This window comes from Talaromyces amestolkiae, assembly GCF_001896365.1.
Source record: "Talaromyces amestolkiae strain CIB chromosome Unknown scaffold11.1, whole genome shotgun sequence".
Taxonomy (NCBI): domain Eukaryota; kingdom Fungi; phylum Ascomycota; class Eurotiomycetes; order Eurotiales; family Trichocomaceae; genus Talaromyces; species Talaromyces amestolkiae.
In genome coordinates, this window is record NW_024468047.1 from 151,733 (window position 1) to 166,690 (window position 14,958).

The 14,958-nt window shown below is 48.2% G+C and overlaps 4 protein-coding genes across 4 annotated transcripts; 2 read left to right on the plus strand and 2 right to left on the minus strand.

The window, feature by feature from the left end:
• Positions 1 to 1,583: 1,583 nt before the first annotated feature.
• Positions 1,584 to 5,050, minus strand: BHQ10_006026 (uncharacterized protein; the record flags this gene model as incomplete). Its single annotated transcript, XM_040878567.1, has 3 exons — positions 1,584 to 1,754; positions 1,807 to 2,024; positions 2,083 to 5,050. The coding sequence occupies 3 exons, from the start codon at positions 5,048 to 5,050 to the stop codon at positions 1,584 to 1,586; spliced, it is 3,357 nt and encodes a 1,118-aa protein (XP_040734530.1).
• A 386-nt stretch (positions 5,051 to 5,436) lies between these two features.
• BHQ10_006027 (uncharacterized protein) lies at positions 5,437 to 7,211 on the plus strand (the record flags this gene model as incomplete). The annotated part of the gene is made up of 3 exons (XM_040878568.1): positions 5,437 to 5,646; positions 5,709 to 6,958; positions 7,010 to 7,211. The coding sequence occupies 3 exons, from the start codon at positions 5,437 to 5,439 to the stop codon at positions 7,209 to 7,211; spliced, it is 1,662 nt and encodes a 553-aa protein (XP_040734531.1).
• Positions 7,212 to 8,041: 830 nt separating this feature from the next.
• On the plus strand, positions 8,042 to 11,141 carry BHQ10_006028 (uncharacterized protein; the record flags this gene model as incomplete). Its single annotated transcript, XM_040878569.1, has 2 exons — positions 8,042 to 8,319; positions 8,372 to 11,141. The coding sequence occupies 2 exons, from the start codon at positions 8,042 to 8,044 to the stop codon at positions 11,139 to 11,141; spliced, it is 3,048 nt and encodes a 1,015-aa protein (XP_040734532.1).
• A 543-nt stretch (positions 11,142 to 11,684) lies between these two features.
• BHQ10_006029 (uncharacterized protein) lies at positions 11,685 to 13,492 on the minus strand (the record flags this gene model as incomplete). Its single annotated transcript, XM_040878570.1, has 5 exons — positions 11,685 to 11,962; positions 12,043 to 12,404; positions 12,470 to 12,677; positions 12,749 to 13,078; positions 13,132 to 13,492. The coding sequence occupies 5 exons, from the start codon at positions 13,490 to 13,492 to the stop codon at positions 11,685 to 11,687; spliced, it is 1,539 nt and encodes a 512-aa protein (XP_040734533.1).
• Between the last annotated feature and the right edge of the window lie 1,466 nt (positions 13,493 to 14,958).

Genomic DNA, 14,958 nt, shown 5'->3' on the forward strand with positions numbered 1-14,958 from the left:
ATATATACCATCCTCAAATCTGCACAGCAAATATCGGAAGCAATACGTCGTCAACAAAAACTATTTCAACAATGACCCTAACAAACCAAAATCGTCATACCCCGGCGTTTCTTCAACATGGGATTTTTGCACCACATCTCGGCGTGATACAAAAAAAAGTAGCAACGCATTGTTTTCAGGAGTTTGATTCAATATCTTGGAAAATGGCCGAACATTTTTCTTTTGTTTTATCTCTTATCTCGTTGGAGTTTCTCAGTTCTGGGACATTCTCGCATCTAGATTATTTACTTTTGACTATCACGATTTCGCAATTTGGCAAAAACGGGCAGGAAGATAAGGGACTTGGGGAATATGGCGCTTGGAAATTTTTGCATCTTTCTTTTGTTTCTAATGACTCGACACGTCTGATATCTATTTTTGGCGCCTTTCTACATATTTCGTCATCTTGCTGTGTTAACACTTTTTTGCTCGCTTATTTCTTTTGTCTCGTTTTTCTAGCCTGTTTGTTGCTCTCTATTTTAATTTTCGCATTATTCAATTCTTCCTCATGGTGTTTTGATATATATAGCATTTTGATTGACTCTTGATTTCACACCTATATTTTCTTCTCTATCCTCCTTTCGACCGCTCCATTCTTACATCTGGAACTTGGTTCACTCCACATGACGACGTTACGAATCTCCCATTTTACATCTCCATTTCACATCTCGCATTCGGTTCAAGGGATTCAACTCTAAATTTCCTATTCCATTCCATTACGGTGTCTGGTGTCCACATCATCTATCCACGGAGCACTTTGGTCTTTTCGGTGGTTCTATTGACATTCTTTGGGGTTCAAATGGGTTGGGTTCCAAGACATGGTCGTTAGTCGGTTTGATCCTTTTTATTTTCTTATATATAGGCTTTTTAACTCTTGAATGACCAATCTTCCTTTCTTCCAACATCACTCCCAACTCAAAGTCTTTGCTTTTCAATATTAATAGTACTTGACATACAGTAATTGGGAAGAGTAGAACGACAATGTATGATCCCAGCCATTATTCCCCACCACCTACACGGAACCCCTAATCTCGATACAGAAAGATATAAATGACTATATATACATAGATTCCACATGTAAAATCAGGTCTAATTGGAATTTCTTTTTGAATAAGAGAGGAGATGATAAAAAAAGAGAATATGTCTCGAGACAGTCGTGATGTTGTATATGACAGTGCGAACCTTGAGATTTAGACGTATCTCGAAGTTTCAGGTTGGTTGTTGGTCTCCTGGATGGAGAAAGTTGGTGGGCAGATGGTTGTATATATGAATCTCATCGACGGTTATCGAGGGATGTGAGGATGTGAACTAGATCAGAAACTCAAAAATAGCATTATGCACGGGGTACAAGAAGGCCAAAATGTAAAACTCCAAGCAATGCAGTCACCACTCGACAATAGCAAAGACATGCTCGTTTCTCTATGCCACCGTAGAACAGAAAAAAAAATCAAAAGTTGTCCAGACCCTCACATGTGCGAGTGTCGAGGACAAAAACGTGGTATGCTTCCGATACGAAGTATCGTATGCGATTGTTGTGTACAGAATTAATCATCGTCGTCGTCGTGCTCTTCCTTCCTCTTTTTGGACTTAGATGGCTTAGTGAGCTGTTTTTTCCAGACATTGTTTGCGGCTTCGCGGTCTAGGTCGGCGAAGACGATGTTGAAGACGTCCGAGTACCAGTTGACTGCGTGACCTTCGATGCCTTCTTTGATGTTCTATGTACATTGTTAGTCTTTAGCCTGGTAATGGGGGTTCAAAATAGCTTACTTCAGGTAGTTCCAGCCAGTCAGACATGTTGTCAGCTGGGAAGAGGATCTTCTTAGCACCAGCACGACGGGCAGCGACCGTCTTTTCGCGGAGGCCTCCAATACGGAGAACCTTTCCGGTGACTGTCAACTCTCCGGTCATTGCAATGGTGGGGTCAAGAGGGTGGTTCAATGCAAGAGAGAGTAAAGAGGTGGACATCGTGATACCAGCCGATGGTCCTACAATCAACATCCGTTAGTATATACACTAGAAGATATAATAAGGTTCAAATCTTACCATCTTTTTGTACAGCACCCTCCGGACAATGCAAGTGTACGCGAGCCTTTTCGAAGAATCGATTCTCCGGGAACTCCTGAGCCATCACTGACTTGGCAAAGGAGTACGCAATTTGAGTCGACTCCTTCATGACATTCATCAGGTTACCGGTAGTCTCAAATCCAGGGCGAGAGTCGTAAGTAAGTGCATTCTCAAGGATAGATTCCACGTAAAGAGCTGCACCTCCCATGCTCGTCCAGGCCAAGCCCATGGTAACACCAGGAGGGAACACATCGTAGAGACGATCGGACGTGAAGACTGGTGGGCCCACGTAATCCTTTAATACTTCTTTGCTGATGCTGACATGTACGCTTTCGGGTACCTTCAAAGCAACTCGAGGGGTCTCGGTTCTGGCCTTCTCTGGCTCGATCAAGACATCTTGTGGATCGACGTTCTCCTTGTCCGATTCTTCCTTGGCCTGCTTTCCTTCGGTTGTGAGAGCCTCTTCTTCCGAAAGAACGTCCTCGCCAAGGTCTTGAACGATCTTAAGGGCCGCCTTGCGGTACACCTTTTCAATTTGCTTTTTCAAGTTTCTAACTCCACTCTCGCGGCAGTAGAATTTGATCAGCTCCTCGATAGCGTCTCGTTGCAAACTAACATCGACATCCTTCAAGCCACTGAGTTCTTTGGCAGCAGGTGCAAGGTATTTGTCGGCAATTGCCATTTTCTCATCAGCGACGTAGCCAGACAACTCGATCAATTCCATGCGATCCAATAGAGGGCGTGGAATAGTGTCGGTCACATTCGCCGTACAGACAAACAGAACTTTTGACAAATCCACCGGCACGTCCATGTAGTGATCAAGGAACGACGAGTTCTGTTCCGGGTCAAGAAGTTCCAAAAGAGCAGAAGAAGGGTCGCCTTGATGACCACGTCCAATCTTGTCGACTTCATCAATAAGGATAAGCGGGTTCTCTGTCTGACACTTTTTCAAGGCTTGGATGATTCTTCCCGGAAGTGCACCAACATACGTCCTTCGGTGCCCTTTAATCTCAGCAACGTCCGTCAATCCTCCCACTGAGAATCTGTAGTATTGCCTGTTGAGAGCCCGGGCGATGGATTTTCCAATACTGGTCTTACCCACACCTGGAGGTCCGACCAAGCACAAGATCTTGCCTTCCACTGAGCCACGGAGTTTGCCGACTGCGATGAACTCTAGAATTCGGTCCTTGACATCTTTCAGGCCGTAGTGATCCTCATCTAAGACAGACATGGCATTCTTAATACCAAAGTTCTCCACGCTCTTCTGGCCCCAGGGAATTTGCGTGAGCCAGTCGAGGTAATTACGAGTCACGTTGAACTCAGATGCAGCAGGTTCTAGGTGCGCAAGTTTATTCAGTTCCTCGTCAAACACCTTCTTTACCGCCTCTGGCATAGCGAGTTTCTCTGCTTTTTCTTTAAACTTCTCCACAAGTTTGTCCTTGCCGTCCGACTCAATACCTAATTCCCTCTTGATCCCTTTCATTTGTTCCATTAACCAATATTCTCGCTGGCGCTTCTGAATCTTGGCCTCAACGTCTTTCGAAATCTTTGACTGCAGCTGAGCATTGATCAACTCCTTCTTCAAAACGACAAGAGCTTTAGGAAGCCTATCTTCTATGTTCATGGCTTCCAGAACTTCTTGCACTTCGGCAGAGTCGCCCGCGGCCACTGCAGCTGCAAAGTCGGCCAATTTTCCAGGCTCATCACCGAGGTTTCCGGGGAAATGATCCGTTGCGAAGGCAGAAATCTGGTCTCGGAAGAGTGGGTTGAATTGAACAATTTCCTTGCAGACATTGACAATCTCGCTGGTCACGGCTCGGATGACGGGGCTCTTCTTATCAAACGGCTCTTCTGTGAGGTTCTCAACATTGGCGAGGGTGACTGCGTGTTTGCGTAGGAATGATGTTGGCTCGTAGTGGTAGACTTCCTTTGGTGGAGCTTCAACCGTCCCTTCTTCGAAGCTTGCAACGACGTCACCTTTCTTTTCTGCGGTATCCTTTAAGATTGGCTGATCGATTGTACCGTTTCGGGCAGGATCATTAGGTGCTAGCAGAGTACTAATCTTGATTCTTCGATGAGGATAGAGAACGGCCGTCAGGCCACCCTCGCCATCTTTTGTGTTCAAAGGGTATGTGGAAGTGATTTGAGCGAAAACACCGACATCATGAACGTCATCTAGGTTCTCGATAATATCTCCATCCGCATCATCGTTTTTGAACAAGAATGCTCCCACATATGGCTGCCCGCGTTTCATCATCTCTTGTATAGCTGCCGCCACATTCGGATCTTTCACGGTAATCGCCTTGTAGAAGCCGGGGAACAACGGTCGCCGCGCAATCGGGATGGCCATGACTTGTGGGTAGACATCAGGAATGAAAGGTTTTTGAAGCGACTTGTCCCCCTTTTTGCTTCTCCTTCCACCATCATCATTMCCATYCCCGCCGCTGGGCTTTGACTCTGACCCTCCACCGCCTCCAGAAACGGGGATTGGCGACGGCGAGCTCGAATCAGCTTTGCTGTCTCGGCTTTTAGTTTGTTGTGATTCGCCCTTTTTCGTCACTTCCGTCTGCTCTTCCTTCTCAGCACTGCTCTTATCCCGCCGTCGGCTCGGGGAATCGGTCGTTTGTGGTGAACTTTGCTTCTCCGTCGCATCGCCAGACTTTCGTCGAGAGTCTACTTGCTTAGTTGTGTCCTTCCCCTCTGAGCCATCATTGCTTTCCGCATTTTCCGGCGCATCGTCTGAAGGTGGCGCTTTTTCCTTGTATGAGATTCGACCTGACGTAAACGCCCGGAGAGCGACGGGCGACGTAGGGAATACCGGTGTGCGTGGAGATGACAATCGAGTGCTCGCGTGATGCCTTGCTGATAAGGAAGCTATCCTAGGAGTCACATAGTGTGGCGCACGATGGAGTGCAGCTCTCCATGAAATGACCTGGCCTCGAAGCATGCTATGAGTGTTGCGAACATCCAAGGGCACGTGCTGGCCCGATGCAGGTATAGACCGTTTCAATAAAGCGAATGAGCAATATTAGAAAAGAGACAAGGGTGCCGCTACAACAAAACAGTCGGAAAGAGGATGAACAAAAGCTCTTTCTCGGCTGTATGGGTCGACTGGTTGATAATCAAGCATCGATTTCTCCGAATGTCGGGGAACCTCTGAGATCATCCCGCGGCCTTTTGTTTTTCCGCTTCCCGAGGTCTTCTCTCCGTGAAACTTTTTTAGAAGCTTCTATCGAAGTCAAGCTAATGATTGCGTATTTGTCTACACGCTTTCTTCGAATTACACTCTTGCGCATCCATTTTGGATATCAGTGGATGAGAAATCGATGAGACATGGCCGCAACACCTGCGGGACTGCCCAAGGCAGTCGCTATCCCCACGAGAATCCTTCTTAGGACGTCACGGCCATCCGCCGGCAACTGTCCCAGTTTCTGTCAACAAGTTAACGGCCGTTCTTTCTACGATCATCGGTCGTCGTCGCCTCCAAGTCGGTCTCACAGTGCTCTTCCTCGGAGCAAAGAGCCTCTCCGCTTTGGAGTTAGGGTAAGTCAATGTAAACAGCTATATAGCCGAATGTTCATTTGCTCATGCGATACGCGATACAGGAATTTCATGCATCTACGTCACAACAAGCGATGAAAGATCCCTACAAAGTCCTCGGAGTCGACAAGAACGCTTCCGCAGCCGATATCAAAAGAGCGTATTATGGAATGGCTAAGAAATTCCACCCCGATACGAACAAGGAACCAGGCGCCAAGGATAAATTCGCGGAAGCACAGTCCGCCTACGAATTACTATCCGACGCGAAGAAGAAGGAAACCTACGACCGTTACGGCTCAGGAGCATTTGATCAGAATGGAGGTTTCGATCCGAATGCTGGCGGAAATCCATTTGCCGGTGCTGGAGGGTTCCATGGTTTTGGCGGAGCTGGCTTTGGCGGCGGTGGTTTTGGAGGTGGATTTTCAGGGGATATTAATTTCGAAGACCTTTTCGGTGCGTTTACTGGAGGTGCGGGACGTGCGGGACGACGACGAGCATCACCGCACGAGTCTATACTAGTGGGAGAGGATATCGAAGTCCAGACAAACATATCCTTTATGGAAGCTGCCAAGGGAACCGGCAAAGACATTTTTATTACGCCGCTTGTCGAATGTAAGACTTGCGCGGGAAGCGGTCTCAAGAAAGGCGCCAAACGATCTCAATGCAAGTCATGCAATGGTTCCGGTACTCGGGTTCATTTCATGCAAGGCGGATTTCAATTGGCTAGCACTTGCGATGTTTGCAATGGGTCTGGAATGGTTACTCCTCGTGGCTCAGACTGTGGTACTTGCGGTGGTCAAGGTGTAGTTAGGGATCGACGGACTGTTCATGTGGATATCCCGGGAGGAGTGGAAGATGGTATGAGAATCCGAGTTGCCGCCGAAGGTGACTCTCCTCCAACAGGTGCGGCGAATGCCGGCACACGAACACAGCGCGGTGATCTTTACGTTTCGATCCGGGTCGCGCCAGACCATCGCTTTAGCCGGTCCGGCTCTGATATTCTCTATACTGCATCACTACCATTGACTACTGCGCTGCTGGGTGGAGAAGTGACGGTGCCGACACTTGACGGTGAAGTCAAGATCAAAGTCGCCACTGGTACGGGTACTGGTGATCGCATCACTCTTCCTGGGAAGGGTATGCGCAAGCTTGGTGGTCGAAGCCGCGGCTTCACCTCGACTGGTGACCTCCGTGTGGAGTTTAAGGTTCAGATGCCAAAGTACCTCAATGAAAATCAACGAACAATCCTTGAGGTATTGGCAGATGAGATGGGCGATAAGACGGCTAAGCGTATCATGAATGTTGGAAAAGACAGGTGTGTTTGAGACGTTGCACGCATTTTATATGCATACTGATTGGTTCACAGTGACAACCCTCCCAGTTCTGGCAACGGTGGATCGACGACAGATTCGCACAAGAACGAGGGCTTCCTCAAATCCGCATGGCACCGTCTCACCAACCAACACAAGTCTCCCGAGTCCAAGACTACTGACACTCCGAAGAACGACTCGCCAAAGAAGAACGACGACCACCACGACGAGCCCAAGAAAGCTTCCGAATCCAGCTAAGCTATTGGCTAGTTACTATCTCTGTACATTTACCTCATTTTTGATTTGCACAAATTAGATCCATAGCGTTGGCGAGTTGGTGTTGTCATTTACGGCGGTTAGTCATTGTTTGCTTTGAGTTGTCGAAAGCCATGTATTATAGTTAGAGCCGACCATAGTATATGTGAAGAAATCACAACCCCTCTCTTGATAATAAGAGTACTCTATATTATAATCTGCAGCACAGTCTTGACTGCCCAGTGCCGGTGCTCAGGCAGCTTTCCTCCACTGCTTCAACCAATAGGACAACTATCGCAATACCTGATCGAGTATCGGCATCTAGCTCCCAAGGCAAATAAAGTCTTTGCTCTAAAACGGCTTAAGCAAGACAGCCCGCACGCCAATCAGTGTGCTCGGGCTGGTCCAGGGGCGTGACAGCGGCTCTCGACGTGCAGCACAAGATCCAACCAGAGCGCCCTATCGCGACTTTTCAAATGTTCAGCCTGCAGGCGCCAACTATGTTTGTCTGCAGAATCTGGCGTGGGTTGTTCGACTACTACCACATCGCTGGGTAGCAAATTGAACTCATTTCTTCTTGAATCACTTCCTGGGTTGTCGACAATCGTTGTTGTTGTCGTTGTTGAAACATTGCTGAGTCAAGCAGAAACTAAGTTAGCGCTGAGGAGCTAAGCAGGTACCCCACACCGTGGCCGTCCCGCCGCCTGAACAACTGACGTATCTCAGCCAACAACATTCTCAATATACACCAGACTCTTATTTCTTATTTCTTCGACGGCCTATTATCCTGGTAGGAGCTTCTGCTCCTATCTACGACTCTCTCAACACTCAACATGAACCAGTCTCCCATGCTCTCCTGTCCGCTCAAGCAGACCAACGAGATCGACTGGGTCCAGCCGCTCAAGGATTATATCCGCACCGCCTACGGTGACGACCCAGACCGATACCAGGAAGAATGTGCCACGCTGAACAGATTGCGCCAGGATATGCGAGGCGCCGGCAAGGATAGCGCATCGGGGAGGGACTTGTTATATCGATACTATGGACAGTTGGAGTTGCTGGATCTGCGGTTTCCTGTGGATGAGAATCATATCAAAATATCCTTTACCTGGTAAGCCAACATGACTATTCGCGGACTATCCATCTAACCTGCAGCTTGACAGGTACGATGCCTTTACGCAGAAACCGACTTCGCAATACTCGCTGGCATTCGAGAAAGCGTCGATCCTGTTCAATATCTCCGCCGTCCTGTCCTGCCACGCCGCGAACCAGAATCGAGCCGACGATACTGGATTAAAGACGGCATTCCACTCGTTTCAAGCTTCGGCTGGCATGTTTACATATATCAATGAGAACTTTCTTCACGCGCCTTCAACGGATCTAAGTCGACCCACAGTTAAGGCTCTGATCAATGTTATGCTAGCGCAGGCACAGGAGATCTTCCTTGAGAAACAGACTGCTGACTCTAAAAAGTCTGGTCAGCTTGCCAAGCTCGCCAGTCAGGCCGCATGGTTATACACGCAGGCCGCCGAGACAGTGCAAGAATACGTCGGAAAGGGATTCTTTGAGAAAGTGTGGTCACTAGTGATACAGGCAAAGGCATCGCACATGGCGTCAGTCGCGAGTTTTCATCAGGCCAATGCTGATGTAGAGAGTGGATCATATGGAATCGCTATTGCAAGGTTACAATTAGCAGCGAAATTGTCCGCGGCAGCAGTAACGTGGGCCAAGTCGTTCCCTTCGTCTGTGCCTGCGAATTCCAACTTGGTTTCGGAAGACGGAGCTAGTTTGATGGAAGAGATTAAAAGACATCAAGCGATTGTCGAGGAGCAGGTTACGACGCTGATCCGAGATAATGATTTCATCTATCATCAAGGGGTGCCTAATGAAGCAGGTCTGTCGGCTATTGCGAAATTGGCCGTGGCCAAGGCTATACCTGTTAGCGAGCTGTATCAAGGACAAGATATTCAGCGAATCATTGGTCCGGATATTTTCCAAAAGCTGGTGCCGATGTCTGTGACCGAGTCTGCCAGTTTATATGATGAGGAGAAGGCCAAATTGATTCGAGCAGAAACAGAAAGGGTCGAGACGGCCAATGGAGAAATGGCAGCCGGTTTGGACTATTTGAAACTACCAGGCAGCTTGAATATTTTGAAGGGGGGTATAGACCAGGAAGTGACGGTGGACGAGGAATTCCGCAGGTGGTGCGAAGAAATGGCAGATCATACTGGATTTCACAAAACGCTGGACGAGTTACAAGACAGCAAAGCCAGTATCGTTGATTTACTGGGTCAATGCACGCGACAGCTAGACATGGAGGAAAGCGTATGCGAGAAGATGCGGTCAAAGTACGGAGCGGACTGGACGCAGCAGCCGAGTTCACGTCTTACGGCAACCCTTCGTGGTGAGATTAGAAGTTTACGAGACACGATTAATGAGGCCGGCGCAAGTGATACCCAATTGAATGCGACTCTGAAACAATACGAAGCAGATTTTGATGAAATGCGGTCAGCGGGGGAAACGGACGAGGCTGATGTGTTGTACCAGCGCGCGATGATCAAAGCAGGCGCAAAACAGAAAATGTCTCGGAATGGACAGGCGAGTCCGTACTCACCTGGGAATGAGGGGTCATTGCTTGATGAAGTGGATGATGAGGCTAGTTTATCGGTTGCGGAGCAAATTGCGAGGGTGGAGGAGTTGCTGAAAAAGTTGAATCTGGTTAAACGTGAGCGAGCGCAGGTTCTAAAGGATTTGAAGGAGAAGGTCCACGAAGACGATATATCGAACGTGCTCATTCTCAATAAAAAGTCTCTAGGAAATGGTCAAGAGCAGCAGTTGTTCCAGGCAGAGTTGGAAAAGTTCAGACCATACCAGAACCGCATCATCAAGTCGAACCATACCCAAGGCTCGTTGATGAAGGAGCTTACAAGAACATATGGGGATCTTTTGCAGGATAAACGAGTTCGATCTGAGCAGTCGAAATACGAAACTATAACACGACAGCGGAACACAGTAATGGCGCGGTACAAGAAAATCTATAATGCTTTCCGAGATCTGGTCTCTGGGGTATCGCAGGCAACCAAGTTCTACAATGAAATGCAAGAAACGGTGGACAACCTACGCAAAAACGTCGATACATTCGTCAACAACCGTCGATCAGAAGGAGCGCAATTACTCAGCCAAATCGAGCAGGATAAGAACAACAGTGCTTCTGGACAGGAAGACCGCGAACGAGAGAAATTGAGGCAGCTAATGGAACGGCTATCGACTGAACCAGCAGCTGCTCCAAGGAACACATCACCAACGAAACAGTCCCGACCCCAACCGCCAGTCAAGGTCGCAAGCAGCAGTACCACATCGCCATCACCACACTATCACCACGCAACGCCCGTGGCACCTCCACCATCCCAATCACCTGCTCCAAATCCATACGGACAATATGCTCCCAACCCAATGGCAGGATACTACGGCGCAACCCCGATATCGGCTTTCCAACAGGGCGCCGCCACACCCCTTTCAGGCGGATATAACCCCATGGCATATCCGTACCAAACCCCCGTCTCACCTCCTCAAAACCAAGCCGGTCTATATTACCATCAACTCCCTCACCCTGGAACATCAACAACGCCCGTTCCTGTGCCCTCATACCCCGGGTACCCAACAAGCGGCACMCCCGCCCCTCCACCTTCACATACACCGCAATTCATTCCACCAGGCTACATACCCCCTCCACCGCCTCCACGACCAGCAGAAACCCAATACCCTCCTTCAACTGGCGGTGCATACCCTTCTGGTCCGGGCGGGTATGCGCAGAATCGACCTCCCTACGGAGCGGTTCAACCACATCAGCATCAACCCAAGGGGAGTCAGGGATTGGGAAGTCAAACATCACCTAATAACGATCCGTGGGCAGGGCTGAATTCATGGAAATAGTCACATCCTTATCCTCTTCCATAACATTTGAAGTTGCATGCATGTTTAGTTGATGCGAGTTTCGTCTTTCTTAGAATAGTTTTTGTGTGTCTCGCGAGATTTTATTCGATAATTCTATTTATTTATTCTTTCTGTCTCATCTGGCTAAGTTTGAAAAGTTTTTCTGGTTTGTATCTGTATGCTAAAACTACCGCTGAGAGGTATTTCTACATGAATATGACCTTGAAAACAGATGATAGTACCCTATCTTAATACAATTCGCGCAATTAAATGCACTGATGTAAGATCTTTTAATGTAACATATTCGATCTTCGTAATGCATAGAACACCCGCGTGCCAAATCGTACGGGGTGATGCGTAAGTACATAGGGCTCACTACATGTGCGTTGTTGTATGTACACAGGTATTTTCATACATGTGTATATCGCAACAGAGAAGACTGTGGACCTATGTAGATAGGTGATCTCAAACCGACTTATCTAGATCTATCCATGTGTCCCTGGCAAGGAGAAGAAATAGATATCCATAGATGCAGTTAGCCATTTATGCTTTTGACCCTTTCGTCCTGAGCACAGCAGCATATCTAGTGAGCAGCCACGGCACCGGCAGCGCTAACACTGCGATGCCGCCCAACAGACTGCAACCAGGGCCAACACCCAGATTATTAAACATAGGTCGAACAGCGAGCGGAAGCCCGCAGGCCACGAGAGAGCGTAGCATTGTGTTTGCCGACACCGCGCTGGCGGCGAAGGGACCGTAGGTGTCGACGAGGAAGTTGAGGCATTGCTGGAAGATGATGTTGAAGCCTGCGCCTATGAATGCTTTTTCTTTATTCAGTACGAACGATATACTGTATGTAGGTTGAATGAATTCACGTTGTAAAGAAGGGGGATTATCTTACCTCCCGCAGCAACAGGCAAAACCCACGAAAACCGCGGCGCAGCAGTCCATCCAAACCAGAACAGACCTACGACAAGACATACACCACCAATAAACAGCGGCGGTAGACGCGCTTCGGGGACTGGATTTCCATTATTCCTTTCCAGGGCTCGCGCATATCTAGGCTGGTTACCCAGATTCACCAGCAAGGCGCTCAAGACACCCACGAGCACACCTAGGAATGGTAATGTGGAAACTACAAGCGGATAACCGCGCTGTTCATGGAAGACGATGGGGAAAGCTTCGAGGGTGAAGTAGACGATTCCGTAGACAAAGGAGGCGTATAGGGCGATGAACATGAGTATGGGCTCGGTGAAGAACATTCTGTTTCCCCACACCTGTATTAGCAATCTATTTGTAATGATTTGACAAGCCAAGAGTGAGCTTACCGAATAGGACGGCTAATGTGCTTCGAAAGGACATTTTTGATATCGATTCGTTCCTTTTCATGTGGATGCCAGTATCTCTCGTCTTGCTTCTCTTTGCGTAGCCTTTTCGCTTTCCGAACGAGAATGACAGGTGCATACGTCTCTGGTAAAGTGAGTAGTGCTAGAGCAAAGATGGTGAAGATGAATATTGCCTCGAGGTATTCCGTCCCTATGTAGTCAACTATCTTAGCGAATGCCCTTTAGGCGGTTATCTAGATGAGACGGGGAGAGTATGCGTACAGCGCCACCTCAAATGCGGATTCACCTCCAGCGCGGAGCCGATGATGGGTCCCATAGTCGGTCCTCCAACAATACAAAGCGAGACAAAAGTCATCGCCGTCCCGCGCGTCCGGGGCGCGAAAATGTCGCCGAGGGCGGCGGGCACGTTACTGATAGGCGCAGAGGCGAATATGCCAGCAATAAATCTAGTGACCAGCAGACTAGTGATATTTCTGCTCGTTGCGCTGCCAATGCTGAAGAGGCCGTACACGAAGACAGCGGGGAGCATGGCCATTTTGCGGCCGTAGGTTTCGCTAATGGGGGCCCAGAACATGGGTCCGAAGGCCCAGCCTGTATCAATATGTTAGTAGGTTGACATGTATATAGTAACAGACAGGACGTACCCAAGACAAAAAGCGAAAGAGTTAATGAAGCAACTTCATCGCTGACATGGAAGTCGTCTCCGATATCAGATTGACCTGGAGAGACAATAGAGGAGCCAAGAGAGCCGGCGAAAGCTAGCATGCTCATTTGAAAGGTGAGAAAGATTTTGTACCAGGTTTTAAAGTTTTTGGGGTTTTCGGTGTCGACTTCCTCAAATTTTACAATCCAGGCCTCTTTTTCTTCTGCTGCTGCACGCTCGTGATCATGGGGTGTAAGCTCATCTTTCTGTGTTGGTTGATTGTGGACGTTGGACGATGGCATTGTCACCATTGTGTCCAGATGCGGTGTATTCTCGGGATTTGGGGTCTCTTTTTCTGCCATAGCAGTAGAATATGGCTTATCTGCTTATTCACATAATATCCTATTGACCATCAAGCTCCTACTTATACCACAAGCTTTTGTTCAGTTAGGGCAAGGAGCAGCTGAATCAGGACTAGTGGCGGCCGCCGGCTCCACAGTGACTTGATCCACATCCTCTCAAGGTCCTCGTCTCCTGTGCTTGTACTATCATACACATATGCTTTCTTTAGACAAAGTCACATAACCCTCCCGGCGGCCGCTACCATTCCTGTCTGAGGACTGGTAGGCAGATATGACATTGATCATCCATGTCCTTGGCCCCCGGCATACCACCCAATTAAGTTGATATCACCAAATTCCAATATAAGTATATATTAAATGGCTCTAACAATGAAATAGGCCACTATGTCCAAAGCCCTCCGCGTCTGCGCCACATGCAAAACGCGCAAAAAGGCCTGCGACAAATGCCTACCCATCTGTGGGTACTGCGCTAAACGGAGTTTGACATGCATCTATTACGAAGAAGAAGAGGGTCATTACTACCCGCAGGCATATCAAACAGATCCACCGACAACAACGACTGCCACAACAGTAGATGATCTAGTGTATGGTCAACTCCGTCATGTCGTGTCTCTCATGCGAGTCTCGATTCGAGAAATGATTGAGGAATTCTTCCGGGGTGTATATACCGTCTTTCCGGTTGTATATGCTGATGATGCTCTCTGGTCCAGTCTTTTAGCGTACGAAGAGGATCAACAAGTTCTTTCAGCTGATGTCGCGCTTTTCGTGTTGGCCATGTACCTATTGACAATGCGCTCATCATCACAAGACAAATATGACGAACAGGCAACTTCCATCGAGACAGTCTACATTGCTACCAAGGGACTACTCGGCCATATACAGGCCCTGGAACCTAGCTCTATTTATCTGGTACAAGCAACTCTTCTCGTTGCCGCGTTTGAATATGCGTGTTGCAGACCACATGTGGCCTACGTATCTATTGGGATGTGTAGTAGAATGGCAATGCTTCTGACCAGGGGTTCACACCCCAATCAGATAAATTTGCGCAAAGCCCTTGGGGAGCATGTTTTCGGAGGACTTGTTTTGTTGGAAAGGTTAGTAGACTATTTTCCCTTCTACCTGCGGGCCGAGTACATCTATGTGTGGTAGTTCATTTGGGTTCAGGCTCGTCGCATGCGAAGTCGACATTCCATTTACACCATCACTGGGCTCCTATCAACGTTCCACAAAAATTGAACATGAAAATCAACACACTACAATCGCTGGTATGATCTCCATTCATCAAGGTAAATATCCATCAGCCTAACACAACGTCCTTGTAAAATTCCAGACAGCGAACAGAGAGAGAAAGCGCTACACCTGCTCGGTCGAGTACTGCTTCTCACCAAATCGCCTGATGATCAAGACCAGACCCGCCTTGAGAACCTCTCTGCACTACAGAAAATCAGCGTCGATCTACAGAATTT